The sequence below is a fragment of the Pelodiscus sinensis genome, chromosome 7 (assembly GCF_052426305.1).
Source record: "Pelodiscus sinensis isolate ZL-2025 chromosome 7, ASM5242630v1, whole genome shotgun sequence".
In the NCBI taxonomy this organism is placed as follows: Eukaryota; Metazoa; Chordata; order Testudines; family Trionychidae; genus Pelodiscus; species Pelodiscus sinensis.
Genome location: NC_143058.1, coordinates 8,345,906 through 8,367,556, shown reverse-complemented (window position 1 = coordinate 8,367,556; position 21,651 = coordinate 8,345,906). Strand labels below are relative to the sequence as shown.

Genomic DNA, 21,651 nt, shown 5'->3' with positions numbered 1-21,651 from the left:
AGCAAGAATAAGCACAATACCAAAGAGGTTTTTATATGACATTAGGAATATACAGGGCAGGACATTTTCCAGAGTGCTACATGGTACATTAAACACAGAACCGAAAATTGAAAAGAATTTCCCTGCACAATTCCCTTTGCACCAATAAAACAAACTAAAGCTTTGCATTTCTGGGTGGATCCCATCCTCTTTAAAACAGTCAACACAACTGGAAGCAGAAGGAAAAAAGACAGCAGCATGCTCCACGTAGAAGTTACACCAATGTAGTTACATTTAGCGAGAGCTAAACCCACAGGATACAAATGTAAACCAATTTGGAGTGTCCATATACAAAACTGCATTGGTTTAACTAGACTGGTGCAGCATTAGTTTAAAGGGTGCAATGGTTATGTAAACAAACCCTGTTTGGAGCCACTGGAGTTTGGTGTGTGATTCCATGAGAGCAAGGATGGCACTTCAGACGGTGATGACACAGTCACCAGGAGGACAGCTATGTTCCTGCATAAGCGCAGTTCAAGCAGTGAACACTGTCTGAAAGTGGACACTTACAAGTCTGAGAAAAGTTTTTATTTTCCATTAAAATGTTCTAATTTGTACAGTTCATATTGCATTATGCAAGTGCCTGTTGACAATTATATTTTAGCCAAGGAAATGATTTCTTCAGAAGCTCCTTAAACCCCTCCCTGACACGACAAAGCGGTCTGTAATATATGACGACAAATTAAAGAGTCAAGGAAAATACATTTCTCCATTTTAGGATCACTCAGTCCCGGGCAAAATGAATATCCTTGCACCACAGTGGCAGGAAGAAGGAAATAAGACCACAAGGAAGAATATAATAAATTCCTCCATCCCACTCACCTTGTAAAGTATAAGCTGCCAACTGGACGGTTGTGTCGAACGGGCATTCCAATCTGCCATAGGAAAAACGGTTTAAGTAGACAAATCTCTGTATGATTGTGTTCGCAAAAGAGACAACATTTAAGCATTTGAGAGCTGAGGAGATGCAAAGGGTTGCAGTGAATGTTGGCTCTTTGGTAAATTGATGCTTGAGATAAGCACTAATATTCAGGCTACTCTAATGTGGTTCTTTGAGCCAGCACATCAAAAATACTTATTTGCTTATACACAGAAAGTATCAATGGGAAAAAAAATTCTTATCACAGTGAATGCTGGGTTTCCTAGTTTTCCTAGAAACTGTGTTGTTAAACCTCATGTTAAAACACACTGTAATTACCTGAGAGACTTAATGTAGCACACATACCAATACGTACTTACTTTCCACTGAGAATATCCTGTTTTAGCTGAAGAACAAATAAATACCTAAGAAGGTAAAAAAAAAGGGACAAAACCATCAATTAGAGCAGGGTTTCACAACCTATGGGTCGGGACCCAAATATGGGTCGCCATTACATTTCAAAAGGGTCGCCAAGTGTCTCCCTAGGTGGCTCTGCGCCCCCTCTTCCCCCTGTTTTTGAATTGCCTTGGGTCACCAAGTCTTCCTGAATTATCAAAATGGGTCCCCACCTGGAAAAGGTTGGGAAGTGCTGAATTAAGAGCTAGCAGTTCTAATGTCAGTCAGCAGATGGACAGAGGGAGCCATAACCTGACCTGTAAGAACTCAATAAGGTGAAACTTAAATTTAAGATGCTGTACACTGATCTTTCAAGGCCTCTCAATCTGACTGTGTGTAGTTTGCACACTGTTCAAAGGAGGATAAACCCAAATGACGACTTACCAGAATTCCGATCAAGGACCTAAAGGAGCAAGAAGGTGGTGCTGCAGGATTAGCCCTGCTTATTCCTCTAGTTAACCACAAGGACTCAGTAATGCATCATGTGACAGTCAGCACCACACATCTTTCAAAAGTATTGTCTAAAATTTTTCCCAGAACTGCCTCTCCCTAGACCCCTTCCTGAAAACCAGCCTCAGAAGAGTGGAGCTGGAAGAAAATAAAGTGGCAGGTTATAAACTTGATCTTCATAGGAAGGCCCTGCAGAAAATCTTGACTTACAGACTGCTCTTCCTTTGGGTTGGAAAGGAACCAGGCAGTGAAAAACAGAACTACCCTTTTATTCTCCTTCTGATGGGTGTACTTCAAAAAGAAGCTACACAAAAAATGTCATTTATTATACAGTAATTGTTTCTTCTAGATACTCTAGACCAGTGTTTCTTGAATTGTGTTCCGCGAGGCAGTCGGAGGTGTGCTGCAGAGAACAATAGAATTCAAAATGGCCATCCTTAAAGGGCTCAATAACTCCTCTACCCCGACCCTTTGTTTGTTTTTTTCGCTCAACATAAAATCCTTACTGTTCCTCAGCCATCCACAGGTGTGTACAGCAGAGTACAACTTTCTACCAAATAAACAGAGCCTGTTGGGGATAGCGCTTACTGGACTTCAACTTTTCTTGTATTGCAAAGAAGATTAGGTGAGAAGAACATAGAACACTCGGATTCCATGGGAGGCATTTAGTACCTTTTCCTGATTCATTTCAGAGTGCCAGTTTGTACCACAGCTAGTGTGGCAGGACCAAGCAGTTACTCATGTATAGGAAGGGCAATACTAGCTGGAACTGCAGGCAGACAAGGAATAAAAAATGCTTGTGGAATTTCTCCATTATGACTGATGTCTTGAACTCTAAAGTCTCTGCCATCATCCAAAAGAACACCTGGAATGCTTTTTTATAGAGTTGTCTGCTGCTGGTCCTGCTGCTGAAAATAGTGCTTTACCAGGTGATGAGAATGACTAGTCCCTTCATGACAGTACACAGCATTGGTACTGCTGTGCCCTTGGACACTTTCTGGTACTCTGGCCACAGATGCTGATGAGGTGTATCCTCTTCCTTTTTCAAGAGAACAATGCCTAAGATGGCAGGCTCCAGCACCCCAATGGGGCAATAGTGGTGTGCCATAAAAGTAAGTCTGGCTTGTTGTATACTGGCCAATCCATACCCATTCCCAATGAACTGGTGGAAGCAGAGCCCTGAAGGGTAAGCTGACAGGACTACCGGCAGTGTTGACAGCTGACCTTGGCTCTCTATTGGAAGATGGAGAGAATGCATGTCCCAGTGATGGTGAGGACCCAACCTCCCCCAGGGGCAGCACCGAAGAGTAAGGTGCTCTCAATACTGGTTCAAGTCTGCATCATGGTACCAACACTAATCTTGCTTCTCCTCTCACCACACCTTCCTGAGTCTGTTGATACTGATAGATGAGTTACTGGAGCCGGGGTCACTGCTGGAGGCCAAGTTAGAAGCACCCCTTCTCCTCAATCCTAGATGCCATGTGGGGTTTGGATTTATCTTCATAGGCTTTATGACATCTGTCCTTCTAGGAAAACACTGAGCTCTGTTTGGCGCCTCTGCCTCAGTGTTTGAGTGGAGTGGCACTTCTGTGTACAAGACTGACACCAGAAGTGTTGGTGAGGAGTCATTCCTCACTGCTGTTATTCTGTACCTATTCTGGGCATCGCTTGTATGGTAGATGGGGCAGAAGATGAAGCTGGTTTGTCTGTCAGCAAAACTCTAGAACTGGTCTCCTCTCTGACTGATGTGACCTTAATGAAAGGTTCTAGAAGATGGAACTTTAGCCTCAAATCTTATGATTTACATGTTCTGGTAGAGAACAATTTGCAGACTAAGCATCTGCTCAGTACATGAAATTCCCCCAAACAGAAGAATCAATAGCTGTGCTTACCAGTCTGGATAATTAGTTCATTAGGATGGACAAGGCTTAAAGCCCTGAGGATAAGGGGCTGAGACAGGTTTTGAAACCATCATGCTAAGGATCCCTCTTCAGGAGGTTCTGATTGGCAGAGTTCAGCTCAGACAGAGAGCAATGGTTCATGGTGTCAGATACAGATCAGAAGTAATTATGAAGGGTTTGGGTTTTTTTCCAAAGATTTGTAGACATTTAACCTGAGCTAAGAACTAACTGCTAGGACAGTTTTCAGATTCAGTGTTGTTGCTATAGGAAGTAAGAGGCTTGTCGCCACCCTGTCCTTTATGTCCTGGTATAGGAGTACAAAGCAACACAAGGTGCATGAGCTGCTCCAGATGCTGCTATTAATAAAAAAATCTAGTTCACACAAGAGGCAAACATGCATTTAAACAAAGATCTACACTGACACTTTTTGAACTAGCAATGCACCATTGCCTTGCTGATGAGTAACAGTGGATCCGCAATGCTTACAATTAATGGGAATAGGTGAACATTGAGTAAGAACTGACTACTCTTGCTGAGACAGTTTCTCCACTAATAGGACTGATCCACACTGCAGAAACAGAATGGTCTTCTACAAATAATCTCTGTTGTTCAAACCTGGAAAGTTTCACCCTTCTTCTGAACTCGGCAGGGAAAAAAAAGACCCATGGTGTGTGTCTATTCATATGCAGGTTAGTCCCAGATGAAAAGGGATTCAAAAATGCTCTTTTCTGATAGGAACTCATGTTTAGACATGACTTATATCCTGCATTAAAAACACCGGGGACTTGTATCTCAATATGACGGTGAAATAATCTTCACTTTGCTAATGTTTTGCATAGATCCTGAAAGTGATGGGGCCTAACTGAATTCATTTCTACCGGAGAGAAATCCTCAGTTACAAATACATTTTTTATGTTTTTCTCTCCAAAAAAAACCATAGATATCACATGGCTTTAAATTAACCATAACCCATAAAAGACTGAAGACAGGAGTGTCACAAAACATAAGCTTCCCTTATAAGCTCAGAACCAATGCCATCCTATTAACAGAGTTTATTAAAGACTGGGGCAAAAAGGAAGAAAAAAAAGCCAAATGTATTAAATGAATATTGGGGAAGGAAAAAAAAAAAAAAAAAAAAAGGACAATGAACACATTAGCCAGTAAATCCCAACAGCAGCCAAACAGCTCTGCAAACAGAGGCTAGGACAACAGAAACATATGCCCTGAAATTACGTAGATCACACTCAATTTACCTTGTTAACTCTTCACGGAGATTGTTAGGTTCAGAGGAGTAAAACTTTACACGAAGATGCAGACAGTATGGTGGGCCAACTGCAAAGTAAATGAATTTAAGACACTGATAACAAGAGACCTGAAGAAGGTCCAAATGTATTAACAAAAAGCAACACACATAACAAAAGTCTGCCTATCAATGGTTGTGTCCTACCACAACATGTTCAAGAAAAGAATTCCCTTATGACAAGAATGTTTTTTTCTATTACACATTAACAGACACTAATTACAAGTCAACCCAGCTGTCATAAACCATTAAGTTGATTTGTCTTGCCAAGAACAGACAAATCTAGGTTAATCCTAATATTTAAGCACTCTGTCCATCACGTAGAGAGCCATGGATTTTGGCTCTATACTCAGCCAAATTCTTAGCAACCGTACTGGTCTGCATAAAACACTTGCAGAGCTCTGGGAGTGCCTGCTGTTGATGGGTTGTGCCACCATATTCCACAGATTTTAGACCTAATTTGGTGCACTTTAATAGTCCCTCTGTGCATCATCTTTCTAGAAGGCACATAGTTAATCCAAAAACTGGATTAATGGTTCTTTGAAACTGCAGCGCTCTAGATGGATTTATGCATTGAAACTAGGATCCTTCCCTGACATCTCTTCCAAGATTAACATTTTATTAAAATAGCATCTCAAGATCCTAAAAGACTGTACAGTTATCAGCAAAGCTGCTGCTGAACAAAGTCAAACAAAATTGACATACTAAGGCCAGGTCTATACTATGGGAGAAGGTCATCTTAAAGTACGCAATTCCTGCTATGTAGATAATGTAGCTGTAATCAACATACCCTAAGCCAAACTTTGGCACCATTCCCACAGCAGGAAGTCGATGGGAGAAATGCTCCAATCAACTTCCCTTACTGGAATAGCACCCTCGAGGGTTCCTTTATAAGCTCAGAACCAATGCCATCCTATTAGCAGAGCTTATTAAAGAATGGGGCAAAAAGGAAGGAAAAAAAAAGTCAAATAGCAGCACCCTTGGGAATTCCCTCGGCATTCGATTTAGCGGGTCTCTACTAGACCCACTAAATTGAACGCCAGAAGATTGACCGTCGCAGCATCTATCTTTCTGCAAGTCTAGATGTGTCCTAACATATCCAAAGTTATCAGCATGCTCTTCTCTGAATCTATCCAATGAGCTACTACCAAACTTTACATCAGATGTGGTTATTTGATAGGCAGATCACATGTAGATTAAGGCATTCTACAACCCATCAAGCTGAGGTGATTATGAAACAATTAGGGAGGACAAGGCTCTACAGCTAGTGAAGAATCTCCAATGGCTATTATGCTAAATAAATCATTTCACAGTTAATGATCCTCTGGCGTAAAGAAAACTACATTATATTAAGTAACAGGAATCAGGAAGTGTTTTTAAGTCACCATTAGGCATGTGCCACGATTTTACCACCACATCATCCCGTTTAGAACACAGCCTGCTCCTGCCACGGTGTCTTCTAACATAGCAAATACACTCGACTACATCCCCACAATGTATACTGATACTCAACTGGCCTAAGAAACCCCAACAACTAAAAGGACACTTACTTTTAACTTGTTTTTTAATGCTCTTTGTGTTATCCAACCAATGCTGAAAGACACAGAATCCTTGAGTTGAAATTTTTTTTATCATAAAATATATCTTTACAAAAAGAAACAGATGTACAACAAGTCACAAAAGTTCACGATGCATTAAAATATTTAAAAATACAGAGTAGCCCCACTAAAACAAAGCGTAATCTGAATCCATTACGGCTAACAACCATGTCATCTTATGAAAGCATTTTATTCTAAATTATGTGGATTAACCCAAACAAAATGTGTGTCACAGAAGAGACTTTTTTAGGGGATAAATGAGCATAGAAGGACCACATCATATTGCATTACAATAGATCATTTTAACTGGAAATCAACTCAAGACAGAGAGTTTGCTTCAAGTGACTACAGAAGACCGTATCCATTCAGCAATATAAACATGCAAAAGTCAGTCCTCAAAGAGCATCAGTTGTTTGGAGTACTGATATACAAACAATCCATGTTAATGGACCATAAGTTCTTCCAGAACCCACCACAGACAGTGTGATATACATTCATATCACATTAAATAAGGATTTCAATGTCTGATATTGGCCTCAGATTGTGATATACCCTTTGGAAAAGGGGGGGAAATGAAGGAATTATATATATTCATTAAAAATAAAACAACTTTTAAAAATGCTGAAAATGAAATAGTAAAGTTTAAGAGGTAGGAAAAAAGCAGGGGGAGTAGAAAATACCACAACATTTCAATAAGTCTAGATACCACAGTTAATTCTTAGAAGGGAAAAAACAGTGACTCATTTTATGTTGGTAAATAAGACCGACAGGAGAGAAAGCTGCATATTCATGAGTTAAGAAAGAATCCTGGCACAGGCACATATGCAATATGTCCAGGACTCATGCAGCCGTACTCCCTGTAAAACAGAAGTTGTCCCATTAATTGGCCAGTGACAGAGCTGAGCCCACCACATACCCATGTCAGAGGGGAATGATCTGTCCAAAACATGTGACATGGGCAGGTAACAGATGCTGCATTATCCTAGAAGTGAACTACACTGACTCAACAGCTAGAACATGGTACCACGTTTTGGCTGGAATGTGATGCTCAAAGAGGCACCTAAGTCAGCTGACCTCCGATGTCTCCTTGAGTTGAGTTTCATAAGTCAGCAGTGCTCCCCTGATTAAACTAGGGGCCACATTCCTCACACAGGGGCCTGCTGGTTCAGATAATCAGAAAAGGTAAGATAGGGAGGGAAGGCCATTTTCAGACCTCAGGACTGCGTGCACATCTGTTTAATCTCCAATCTGTTTTCTTTCATCTCCTCCACATTCCAGTGGTAGGCAGTTAAGAGGCCCGAGGCAGGCACTGACAGCACTTTACTTGACTCAGCTCCTATCACCAATGCCTCTAGGAGTTCAGTTTGAATGGTAAAGGGGGAGGGGACCATGGAGGAAGGGGGAATAACGTAACTGCTTTTATACACAGGACATCTTGGAGGGACAGGGAGGAGGGAAGAAGCTGCTTTTATTCCAAGCGATTCAGATGAAATCCAAAAGAGGCTGATGAAAAAATTTACACTACACACTCTAGTACCTTTATCCAAATCTAAGAGTCACAAAGAATGACTCACTAATGAGCAATGAAAACAGCATATTGAACAAACAAAAAGGTCTAGAAGTTATTCCTAAAACAATTTGGAGTGGATTACTTTGGAAAGGGAAAGCAAATAAATATAAATAGCAGCTTTTTAAACAAAGTGATAAGAATAAATGTTGTTTGACGGGAAGTAATAGCTTTTCTCTTGCTATGTGGAATTAACTGCTCTGTAATTTAGACAATGATATCCAAGTCATGTGCAGCATTAAGAGCTACTGTATCTGAAGTATTATGCTATTTTTGTTAAATACTAGCAATTTCATAACCCACTAACATTTGACTCACTAATGATAAGGTAATTAACCTAACCAGTCTCATATCATCTTTACTTTCCACATCGCTAGGCTGGGTTAGACTGTTTGACACTGACCTGATATATAAAGCTATTTGAATTCAACAGCAGCCTACCCACTGACAATTTGAGCTTTGGGCCCAACTGCTGAATGTTCTAGAACAGTGGTGGGCAACCTGTGTCCCTTTGGGGTTCTGTGTGTGGCCCCAAAGACATTTTGTTTACGGTTGCTCACATGCAGGCTTGCCAGATTCTGCTGGTTTCCATCACTGTAGTGTTTTTCCTCTACTAGTATTACTCAAGTGACGTGTGCCTACAGCAAGGGCACACGAACTGAGTTGCATGCTGACTGCACACAATACAGACTGTAAAAGCCATGCACTCCCTCTGCGTCCAATCAAACCACTGCTACGGTTCAATGGACACACCCACAAATTCTTGGTATGCAAGTGCAGTTAGCAAAACTACTCATTGTTGGTTACTACAATCTTGCAGCCCACTGAGATGAAGGAGGACCACTCACTAGCCTAGCTTGCTCATTGATGCTCTAGAGCAGTGGTCTCCAACCTTTTTACACCCAAGATCACTTTTTAAATCTCAGAACAAGCAAAGATCTACCACCCCATGCTTCCCCTAAGATCCCACCCCTTCCTTGAAGCCCTGCCCCCTCTATTCTCCTCCTCTCCATCACTTGCCCTTATACACTCTACACTGCCACTTTTTTTCCCCCTCCAATTCTTCTGTTGGAAGAGGTTTTTCCAACATTTGGCCTGTCTAGACTGGGCCAAATGTCAGAAAAACCCCTTCTTTTGGAATCCCCCTTATTCTTAGTGGAACAAGGAATATAGGGGTTACCAAAAGAGCATGTTTGCTCTTCCAGTAAAAAAAAGCAGAAGAATAAATGCATCCCTGGATGCAGAAGAGTTTTTCCAGGATATCTCTGGAATCCTGGAAAAGCTCTTGCAGTCTAGCTGTACTCTCACTGGGTTGAGACAGGATGAGTGGGGTCTGGGGTGGGAATGAGGTATTTGGATGTGGAAAAGGGTGAGAGGTGCAAAATCTGGGAGGAAATTTGGATGCAAGAGGTGGAGGAGAAGGGGATGCTGGCTCAGGGAGGGGGCTCCAGGCTGGGGAGTGTTGGGGCCAGATGGAGGGTTATAGTACTAAGCAAGCCACAGGCTTGTGGCTGTGAGGGTGCAGGAATTTGGGTTGGGGTATGTGAGGGGCTCAGGGCAGGGGTTTCCAGTGTCTAGGCTTAGATCTAGGGTCTGGGGGGGGGTGTTGCAGGAGTGTTATAATGCTGCAGCCAGATGGAGGCTTGTCCCCAATTGGGGATTTGTTGGCCAGGCTTCATTTTTAAATAAAATACTATGTCAAATACAAAAAGTTAAATTAAATTAATGGAGATTCCAGTTCTAGGAGATAGGCAAGGGACCTTGAAAGGTCATCGAGTCCAGTCCCCTGCCTTCACAGCAGGACCAAGTACAATCCCTGACAAATTTTTGTCCCAAATCCCTAAATGGCCTCCACAGGGATTGAACTCACAACCCTGGGTTTAGCAGGCCAATGCTCAAACCACTGAGCTATCCCTCCCCGCAGTTTCTGCATTGTCTTTATTTATGAGAAGGGCGGGGAACCTGTTTTGAGTCGGGGGGGGGGGTCACTGACCCACAAAAAAGTCAGTTGGGGCCACACAAGGGAGATGCAAACTAAAAAAAACTCCTCCCAAAATCCCCCCAAGCCTCACTAATGTGACCCCAACTGTACTGGTGGGAGCAGGAGACTTGGTACTGGGGAAGGGTGCTAGTGGGTGCTGGGGCAGGAGACAGAGTGCTGCGGTGGAGGCAGGGTTCTGCAGCAGGGCACATGGGAGAAGGGACAGGGTGCCAGGGGGAGGGGACAGGGTGCCGGGGGGAGGGGACAGGGTGCCAGTGGGGGCAGGGAGTCCCCTGTGCCAGCCTCTTCCCAGGACTTCCCCCCGCCCGCAGAGGAGGGAAGCCTCTCCCCCGTGTGCCTCCTCCAGGGCCAACTCCCCCTCCCACGGCACAGGGAAGTGCCCGCACGCCCCTCCTCCGGGGCCAGCTCCCCCTCCCGCAGCGCAGGGAAGCGCCCGCACACCCCTCCTCCGGGGCCAGCTCCCCCTCCCGCAGCGCAGGGAAGCGCCCGCACACCCCTCCTCCGGGGCCAGCTCCCCCTCCCGCAGCGCAGGGAAGCGCCCGCACACCCCTCCTCCGGGGCCAGCTCCCCCTCCCGCAGCGCAGGGAAGCGCCCGCACACCCCTCCTCCGGGGCCAGCTCCCCCTCCCGCAGCACAGGGAAGTGCCCGCACGCCCCTCCTCCGGGGCCAGCTCCCCCTCCCGCAGCACAGGGAAGTGCCCGCACACCCCTCCTCCGGGGCCAACTCCCCCTCCCGCAGCACAGGGAAGCGCCCGCACACCCCTCCTCCGGGGCCAACTCCCCCTCCCGCAGCGCAGGGAAGTGCCCGCACACCCCTCCTCCGGGGCCAACTCCCCCTCCCGCAGCGCAGGGAAGCGCCCGCACGCCCCTCCTCCGGGGCCAGCTCCCCCTCCCGCAGCGCAGGGAAGCGCCCGCACACCCCTCCTCCGGGGCCAACTCCCCCTCCCGCAGCACAGGGAAGCGCCCGCACGCCCCTCCTCCGGGGCCAACTCCCCCTCCCGCAGCGCAGGGAAGCGCCCGCATGCCCCTCCTCCGGGGCCAACTCCCCCTCCCGCAGCACAGGGAAGCGCCCGCACGCCCCTCCTCCGGGGCCAGCTCCCCCTCCCGCAGCACAGGGAAGTGCCCGCACGCCCCTCCTCCGGGGCCAACTCCCCCTCCCGCAGCGCAGGGAAGTGCCCGCACGCCCCTCCTCCGGGGCCAGCTCCCCCTCCCGCAGCACAGGGAAGTGCCCGCACGCCCCTCCTCCGGGGCCAACTCCCCCTCCCGCAGCGCAGGGAAGTGCCCGCACGCCCCTCCTCCGGGGCCAGCTCCCCCTCCCGCAGCGCAGGGAAGCGCCCGCACGCCCCTCCTCCGGGGCCAGCTCCCCCTCCCGCAGCACAGGGAAGTGCCCGCACACCCCTCCTCCGGGGCCAGCTCCCCCTCCCGCAGCACAGGGAAGTGCCCGCACACCCCTCCTCCGGGGCCAGCTCCCCCTCCCGCAGCACAGGGAAGTGCCCGCACACCCCTCCTCCGGGGCCAACTCCCCCTCCCGCAGCGCAGGGAAGTGCCCGCACACCCCTCCTCCAGGGCCAACTCCCCCTCCCGCAGCGCAGGGAAGCGCCCGCACACCCCTCCTCCAGGGCCAACTCCCCCTCCCGCAGCACAGGGAAGCGCCCGCACACCCCTCCTCCGGGGCCAACTCCCCCTCCCGCAGCGCAGGGAAGCGCCCGCACACCCCTCCTCCGGGGCCAACTCCCCCTCCCGCAGCACAGGGAAGTGCCCGCACGCCCCTCCTCCGGGGCCAACTCCCCCTCCCGCAGCACAGGGAAGCGCCCGCACGCCCCTCCTCCGGGGCCAGCTCCCCCTCCCGCAGCACAGGGAAGTGCCCGCACACCCCTCCTCCGGGGCCAACTCCCCCTCCCGCAGCACAGGGAAGTGCCCGCACACCCCTCCTCCGGGGCCAGCTCCCCCTCCCGCAGCACAGGGAAGTGCCCGCACGCCCCTCCTCCGGGGCCAACTCCCCCTCCCGCAGCACAGGGAAGCGCCCGCACGCCCCTCCTCCGGGGCCAGCTCCCCCTCCCGCAGCACAGGGAAGTGCCCGCACGCCCCTCCTCCGGGGCCAACTCCCCCTCCCGCAGCGCAGGGAAGTGCCCGCACACCCCTCCTCCAGGGCCAACTCCCCCTCCCGCAGCACAGGGAAGCGCCCGCACGCCCCTCCTCCGGGGCCAACTCCCCCTCCCGCAGCACAGGGAAGCGCCCGCACGCCCCTCCTCCGGGGCCAACTCCCCCTCCCGCAGCGCAGGGAAGCGCCCGCACGCCCCTCCTCCGGGGCCAACTCCCCCTCCCGCAGCACAGGGAAGCGCCCGCACACCCCTCCTCCGGGGCCAACTCCCCCTCCCGCAGCGCAGGGAAGCGCCCGCACGCCCCTCCTCCGGGGCCAGCTCCCCCTCCCGCAGCACAGGGAAGCGCCCGCACGCCCCTCCTCCGGGGCCAACTCCCCCTCCCGCAGCGCAGGGAAGCGCCCGCACGCCCCTCCTCCGGGGCCAACTCCCCCTCCCGCAGCGCAGGGAAGCGCCCGCACGCCCCTCCTCCGGGGCCAACTCCCCCTCCCGCAGCGCAGGGAAGCGCCCGCACGCCCCTCCTCCGGGGCCAACTCCCCCTCCCGCAGCGCAGGGAAGCGCCCGCACGCCCCTCCTCCGGGGCCAGCTCCCCCTCCCGCAGCGCAGGGAAGCGCCCGCACGCCCCTCCTCCGGGGCCAACTCCCCTGCCGCAGAGGAGGGAAGTCCTGGCACACGCCTCACCTGGGGACCATCCCCCTGCAAGTTCCGGCACGCCACAGACCTGAGGGAGGGAAGCAGCCTGCGCACTCCCGGAACCCCTGGAAGTGGCGCGCAGCTGCAGGACTTCCGTCCACCCCGCAAGAAGCCGGCACTACCTCCATTTTTGCTGGAGGTAGGTAGTGGGTCTTCTCAGGAGTGGGGTAATGGGGGAGGGGCCCGAACACCTCACGATCGACTGGTCAAGCCCTGGTGATTGACAAATTGGTGACCATGGCTCTAGAAGCTGGTGCAAACACTCCTTTTGGCCAGCATGTCTTTTTATAGCCCCAAAATATTCCTATCCACTAAACTAAAAATGAATACAGAGGAAAGGTGACCAAAGTAAGATATTCCTTCACTTCACACACAATTGCAAAACCTTAGGAAGAGCAGTTAGTAATTTTATTTGCCAACTCCCCTCCCCCACAACTCTAATGCATTTATCTGTAGACCAAGGCCCAGGGCAACTAAAATTAAGAGTGAAATTGCACCTACTCAAGTCATTAGTGGTCTTAAGGATCAAATGTTCATGGTCACATTTTGCTAAAGAAAACCCCTCTCTGCACTACAAGTTAAGTGTGAAGACAGATACATGGAGACTGCTTTAATATAGGGTACCACCATGATATACAGGGATTTGGGAACAGCTCATCCAGAATCTAGAGAGGCCAGCCGATCTATCTGATGGCCGAGTCTCCCAGGAAAGCCCCTCTGTGCATCACTGCCTATAGAATAAAAGACTGGGCTAACAATCTCAACCAGTTCCTCATTAGTAAAAGAACATTGCTGCAAAAGGACTTCATTACCATAGTACTTTGGTCCAATGATTGGCCTGACTTTAAAATCAGAAAGCAGGCACAAGAATGGGTCAGAAAAGTGAAAGGCAAGAATATGTAAGGAACTATGCTGGCCCATATGGGGTTGATTAAACTTTTATATGCTCTACAAAGTAACACACAAACTATTTGCTTTTTGATAACATGTTGATCTGTCACAGTAAAGGTTAAGCTTAATAATTTACTAAGGGGAAAAAAAGTCTCAGTTACTTACTGCCACTTGTGCAGAATCCATGAACCTCAGCCCAAAGTAGTCATTTTCAATGAGGTCCAAATGGTACATGATCTGTTCAAACAGATGTTGGCCTTTGGCTTTTTTCTGGAATTGCAAAATAAATCAGCCTGTAACAGGTAGATTTTATTACTTCCTTTACCTTTTCAAGGCTAAGAATATACAAACTGAGTATGCCAAAAAACGTTTCAAACACAAACTTGGCAACATCTCTACAATAGTAGAGTTGCTGGCATTGGCAGAGAACCAAGTAAATGAAAATGCCTTCAATTTAGTACATGAAGATTTTTAAACCTATCTTTAAAAGTAGCCAGTGCCAAATGCCAATTATTTGGAAGTATTCAGCACTGCACTCTACAGCTTTGTTTCCTCCTACATGCCACTGAAGGCACTTTATACCATGAGATTGGAAACAAAGGTAGTTTCTGAGACTGCCTAATGCAGAGGTGGGGAACCTAAGGCCTGGGAACGGGATGCAGCCACTGAGGCTCCCACTCAGTAACAGCCCACGCTGGTGGTGCCGCACCCTCCTCCCCCAGTCCTCCTGTGGGGCTGGAACACACAAAAATCTAGTAGCCTTGCCCGCCCTCCCCCACCCCCCAAGGCTGTAGTGTGCAAGGAGAATATGGAGAGGGTCTTTGTCCTCCTCAATCAGGGGCCATATTAGTGAGTGTTTGGGTTTTTTCTTTATTTGCTTTTTGCTTCTCACTTCTGTGCGCCCCCCCGACTGATTTTTCTTTGGTCAGCAATCCTCAATCCAAAAAAAGGTTGCCCACCCCTGGCCGAATACATCAGGCAGTTTTCAAGGACACACATAGTGAAATGCTTAAGAAATACCTACTATTTGAAATCCAATATTAAAATCTTCACCTTTGAAGCAGATAAGGAAAAACACATATGAAGACTATATACTCTACAGTCACTCAGTCATCAAATCATTTCAAATGACAAAAGCAAAGCTACTCAAGCTACATTTCTCTTATGCACAGTGGAGTCTCATCAGCAAGTGATTTTACAACACTTACAAACATAGTGGAGAGATGTATTGTTTATCAACAGAAATATGTACCATTCACTCCTTGAATTGATTAGTTTGGTGAGTCATTTCATTATTTTTTTAAATTATTATCTCCATTACCAGCATACACAAAAACCACTGGCAAAATACCAAAAGCTACTCTTTAAAGAAATAGCTCAAGTTGCTAAGAGACACCAGTGAACATTACTTAACACATCATTTATAAAACCCAATCACTTCAAATGTCAAATATATACATAATCATAGAATAGCAACCTTATCTCTGATTCCAAATAAATACCATATTTCTCTAATACAAAGTATAAACATAAAACATCACTGAAAAAAATCAAACCTTTAAATTCCACATATTGGTGTCAGGTGATAAACTTCAAACAAGTCAAATTTTCACATATGTAAAAATGCGACACTCTCTCCCTATTAAATTCCTTTAACAATAATATTCTCAAGGAAATGGCGTTCATATGCAAATCTGACAGCATCTCCCTTGGCCTGAACAAGTTTGAACTTACTATAAAACTGGCTTTCCTTACATTCAAATCCTATTGACATCAAAAGCTAAATATGCAACAATTCCAGCCCGCTACAATAGCGCCAGGACTGCAAATGACAGGTAATTTTCTTTTCCCCCTCTCCCTTCTTATTCTGAGTCTTTCCCTTCTTTTCTCCACTCAAGATCATCTCATCTGAAGAAGTGGGTTTTGCCCATGAAAACTCATGATATTATTATATAGGTGTACATTATCTGTTAGTCTCTTAAGAGGCCACAAGACTACTCATTTTTTAAAAGTTACAGAGTATCACACACCTCCCCATACCCCAGATTATCAACATTTATTATCTGCTCAATCTTAACAAGTATTTCTCATTTATCCCCTGCAAGAAAAAAATATTTAGCTACAATATCAAAATAATAAAAATCCATTGGGAAAATCCATAGCTAAGAGTTAAGATTCTGATACTGTTGTGAAAGATATATTATTTTTATCAAGTACTAGGGGACAGTGCTCCCTGCTCGCTATGCTTGCCAAACCCCCTCTCCTGGGGTAGGCAGCCCCAGCTCTTCCCGCTCTGGCCACCGGAGGTGAGGGGGAAGGTTGGGCTGGACCCAGGCCACAGCTGGCCCAGCTCCCTCCCTCAGGCCACTGGGGAGCAGGCGTGGGGGGGGGAGAGAGGTTTGGGCCAGGCTGAGGCTGCAGCTGGCCTGGCCCTTGCCTTCTGGCAGGGAGGAGGAAGGGTGTGCAGCATCCGGCTCTCTCCCTCTGACCACAAAGAGGGAGGTCACACGGCTCCGGCCCCGCTACCAGCAAGGAACAAGGCCGCGTGGCTTCCACACACCCCCTTTCCCCCAGACCACCAGGGTCACTGCACATGTCCTATATGTCCCCCTTCCCCTCACCCAAGCCCCCACGAGGCTCTGCGGCTCCCATACACCTCCCCATACCACCAAGGGCACACAACTCCAATGCCCACTTTCCCCCAGCCAAGCTCCCACACGCTCTCTCCCCTCACCGAAGCCCCTGTAGCTCCCATACCCTCTCCTCCCCCCTCCTTTACCCAGGACAGCCGAGGAGCCGCACAACTCAGTTTAAACTCTGGCAGCTGCCAGCCTACATGGCAGCTGCTGGAGGGACATCCAGTCCTGGGTCAGGCGCCGGCAGTGGGGGTGGAGGCTGACGGCAAGGCCTGTGGCGGGGTGCAGAGGGCCCTGCTGCAGAGCCCCAGTGTGTGTGGGAGGGGTGGGGGAGAGGGCCAGACTGGGGAGGCACCCTGGCCTTTGAGCCAGAGAAAAACATTCAAATGAGCTGATCACAGATAAAAAGCCACTGAATACAGTCTAATAATTTCTGCTACAAAATTGTCTTTGTTTTTAAAATAATTATTGAGAACTAGCTAGATTTCTTATTTGCAGAATTTCCTCCATCTCTGTTTCAGCCACTAAATTCCATACTTAAAAGAGCAAGCAGACTTTTTACTACCCTGTGGTACTCTGATCTTTAAATACCTGGCATTTAATTAAAACTGTAACCATGGTCCTGGGTTAAACGTCTCTTGCAATATGATTCAAACCTACATTATATACAGAAAGCTTAAGTTAAATATGACAGAAGCATACACCGGTGGTCCCCAAACTTTTCAGGGTCATACCCCTCCTTGCCCCTGTGCATGCTAGGGATGGTAAGAAATATTGTCAACTACATGATTAACCGATAAGTGGTAGCACTGCTACCACTCAATCCCGGCTCCTGCCAGGTCCGGTAACTAGCCCTGCTGCAGCTCTACAACACTACAAGCACTTGTACCGCAGAGCTGCAACGAGGGTTGATGCTGGGTCCCGGCACTAAGAGCTGGCACGTGGACAGGCTGGCTCAGTCCTGGCTCGTGCTGGGACCCAGCATCAACCCCTGCTGTGGCTCTGCACTAAGAGCACTAAGGGCCGGCAAGGGAGCTGATGCCAGGTCCTGGCGTGAGCCAAGCCAGCCTGCTAAAAAATTTCCTTGCTGGGGTGTGTGTGTGTGTGTGTTGCATGTAGTTGATAACGTTAACTGATAAACACTTGCTTATCTGTTAATTGATTACACCAGGGGTTCTCAAACTTTGTGATACCACGATCCCCCTCTAAGTTGCTCGCAACCCCCCCGGGGGTTAGGACCTACAGTTTGAGAAACGCGGGATTACACTATTACACCCCTAATAAATGCCCCCCTCCAGGGCTAGGTGTGAGATTGTGGATCCCAGGGTGGTGGGACGTGGACGTAAGGAGCCTGAGGCTGGGAATGAGGCCATGGCCAGGAGCTGAGCTGGGATGGAAGTGAGGTTGGGTGGTGCTCCCTCAAACATTGTTCATGCCCATACGGGTCACACCCCACAGTTTGAGGCTCTCTCACCTAGACACTAATTTCAGGCCACCATGCACTTTCGTAACTCCTTTCTTACCAAGTCTCAGGACATGGAACAGCAAGCAATCTCACATATATGCACAGCAATAATCATGTTTCTTCTGTTTCAGATAAGAAGATTCACTACCACCAAAAATGTATTAAACACTGATAAAATTGCTCCGAACAACTTGGTTAGAATTCTTGAACCAATTGTAAAATACTTTCTTCCACATTTAATATATTTGAACCAAGGTCCTTTCTTCCAAAACAGAACACCACTAAGTTATTTATATTGTATCTTAACAAGTGGGTGTTTTCTGCTGCATAAACAACAGGAAAGACAGGCTCAAAGTGGAATAAATACAGCCTTTGGAAAAGGTGAAGTTACCAAAGGCATCGGCTCACACAAGGACCTTGTGCCTGGTCTAAAGCCAAGGGAAAGCTTCCATGTTCTTCCATATATATATTTTTAAGCTTTATAACTCTTACAGCTGAATGAACAGGTAAGGAGAGCCCTTTATCTAAGATGTCAGTTTGACTCTGGCTCAGGTTGTAAAAGCTTTTACTGAGCAAAAGCTACTCAGTGACACTTGAAATTCATGGATGTTTATTTCCCAGTGGATGGATTCCTACATCACAAGTGGCATCTATTGTGCCAGTCTAAGCAGGTAAAGACCAAATGGACAGAGACAGAATTACACAGGAGGCAGTCCCTCTCTGACTTAATCACTGGGACTGTCAATCCACCATCCCTCACACAGTTTCATGTAAACTTATACTGAATACATAAATGGGTATTTTACTTTCATAAAAGTTAAACAAATTTTGAAGTTTTAGTTGAAAACTACATTCCTGGGAGATACACCTGCATTCCTAAAGGATGTAGCTGTCTATATTTAACTAATGGAGGCCAACCCATCACAAAACTCTGCAATAAGTTCCTTTTTATGGGTTTACATAAACTTACTTGTGTTCAATAAAACTGTCATTTCCAGCACACTCTAAAGAAATCAAAGATGCATTTCCATTTAAGAGACTATAGGGTAACAATTCAGTTGTAGAAAACACTCAATTTTGTATAAGTGGTATTTTGATCTCACTGTTATCTTGTGTGTTTTGGCAGAGCTGAGTTTACCTCAAAGGACAAGCAGTTAAGCACTTTCAAGTTGCTTAATGATTTCCAATAAAATATTAACCATCTAACCCACAAACAGACCTAAATTTGTGACTGGTTCTGCCTCCAGGGGACAAATTAACCTCCTCATGCACATGTAATTGTTTGAAATCCCAACACTTGATTAATGTAGATTATTAAACTAGGCTGGAGGTAAAAGGAAAAAAAACCCCTCTTAACAGCACGGAATTCGGTGTGTGGGCTGGACTAATATAAATCTTTAAATGTGCAGAGCGTCTAAGGGCTGGTCTACATTTGAAATTTATCAAAATAGCTATTTTGGAATACTGTTCTGTGTGGATGTGCCTCTTCCAGAATAGAGTGCCTTTTACTGCTTTGGGTTAATCCATCCAGGGCAAAGGTGGCCAACTTGTGACTCTTCTGAAGTTAATATGCGGCTCCTTGCTCAGGCACTCACTCTGGGGCTGCAGCTACAGGTGCCAACTTTCCAGTGCTCAACTCGTGTCTCCACCTCCTTCTCCAAGCATATTGCGCTCTTGCTCCTTCCCTCCCCAACAGAGCCTTCTGAGTGCCATGAAACAGCTGATTACAGTGGGCAGGAGGCATGGGGAAGGAAGAGGAAGCACTGATCAGTGGGACTGCTGGTGGGGAAAAGATGCTGGAGATGGAAGGAGGCGCCTGATGGGGACTGCTTGCAAATTACTGTAGCTCTTTGGCAATGGACATAGCTAAACTGTGGCGCCTTCTCAGGCTCAGGATGGCCACTGCATAACACTTTTCAGTATGGAGTAAAATATATGATCAAAAGACCTCTGTTTAAGACCAGTTAATGCATATGAAGTTTCAGGAAATAAAGTTTCCACTCTTCCTCTTCCTGTCAGAAATACAAAACAGTCTAACAGTGATATGTTCTAGAACAGGTTTTATCTCCTCCTCCACAGCCACTCAACATGTAGGAAATCCCATGCTGGAATTTTAATTAGACTAAGGATGTCAAGTATCAGTTAATTTACTAGTTGAGTAGTTGATGGAATTTCCATTGACTACTTGCCTAGTCGACAGGCACGTCCGCTTTCCTCCTTTGAAATGTACAAGAGCCCCTACTTGGTCTTTTGAACATTTCAAAGGAGGAATGTGGAACTCTGCATGCAGGTTGGGGCCAGCAGGAAATCCCACCGACTCCGGGCTGCACGCAGCGTGCCAGCTTTGAAATGTACAAGTGTCCCAAGTGGGGGCTCTTGTGCATTTCAAAGTGGCAGGGCAGCATGGAGCCCGGGGGTCAGTGGGAGACTCAGACCCTATGCTGAACCCATACGTTCACCACATTAAACTAGTTCAAATTCTTCATTCCAGCCTGCATTTCCACCATTTTCTTTCTTCCCTAGCAACCAAAGGCAGACTGTCAGAAGCCAGAGAGTCCAATAAGTCATCTGAAGAAGCCAATGAGCAGTGTTACTGTGGAAAGCAAGCACTTGTGCTAACTGCCAACAGCACCCTATGAATACTACACATAGCTGCAGAAGTACAGTATGGCCATCTGCAGTTACTGTTCTCCTGGACAGAGTGACTGTGATGGTGACTTGGACTAAGGAAGCACAAACACTGGAAAGTTGATAAGTCATTTCTTAAAAGGTAAAGTAACTTTCCTGGCTAATAATGAGAAGCCTGTAAGAGTGTCTCAAAAGAGGCAAGGAAGAGGAATAATAGATTTCTTCTGAAAAGAAAAAAAAGTAACTTACACCTTCACCATTACATTTAGGCACCTGGTTGATAAGTCTGACAACTAAGATTAATTGAAGTTCCTCATAGAATCAAAATTGTTATTATAGGCATTTGCCTGTAAGGCCAGCACCAGCTGCAGAAAGACTATTGTTCTAGTTGTGTACAGACACTATATTTTATTATTTCCCATTTCAGCTATGCTTATGAAGTGTGTATGTGGGGGGGGGGAGCATTTTTGGCCCCAGGTAAAGTATCTTACACACAGAACAGCATTGGACATGTTAATTATATTATTTCAACAACCTTTACAGAGGCGCATTATTTTACCACTTGTTCTAAAAGTCTTTAGTCATTTTTGACATCTTTATAAATGCAATATTTCTAATATTTAAAAAAATCAAAGTAACTCTGTCTCAAATATTGGAGAAGGGATTATTCTCCACCCACATTCTCTCACCACTGCCACAATACTCTACACTCAAGCAATTTGGGGCTTTCCCTAGACTGCCCAATGCGATTTTAACATTCTTAACATCTATAAGAGAAAGTTCATTTACTTTAAGACACAAGATGCAGAGCAATCACTCTTGACCAGTGGCTCCAACCTGATGTACTGTAAAACAATTACTAAAGTCAGCATCTCTCAGGATCTAACCATATGTTAAGAGAGTTTCAATGAGCCATGGTTTTTAAACCTTGGGACTGTTCAAACTCAAACCAGCCATCACTGGCATAGCTAAGTACAAACTAAAGGGAAGTGAATGGCAGCAATCACCTCCTAGACACGGAAGAGCGGTTCACTGTGTTGTGGGAGAGCTGCATGGAGCCTGGCACAG

At 46.9% G+C, this 21,651-nt stretch overlaps 1 protein-coding gene across 3 annotated transcripts in view; it reads right to left on the bottom strand.

The window, feature by feature from the left end:
• EPB41L5 (erythrocyte membrane protein band 4.1 like 5) overlaps positions 1-21,651 on the bottom strand; it is a 110,372-nt gene that overhangs the window by 83,323 nt on the left and 5,398 nt on the right. For all 3 annotated transcript variants that reach the window (XM_075933065.2, XM_075933068.2, XM_075933066.2), the window contains exons 3-7: positions 14,020-14,124; positions 6,556-6,598; positions 4,959-5,037; positions 1,279-1,323; positions 862-914 (exon numbers count right to left, since the gene is read on the bottom strand). In XM_075933065.2, coding sequence (XP_075789180.2) covers positions 862-914; positions 1,279-1,323; positions 4,959-5,037; positions 6,556-6,598; positions 14,020-14,124 — 325 coding nt within the window. The remainder of the gene's footprint in view (positions 1-861; positions 915-1,278; positions 1,324-4,958; positions 5,038-6,555; positions 6,599-14,019; positions 14,125-21,651) is intronic.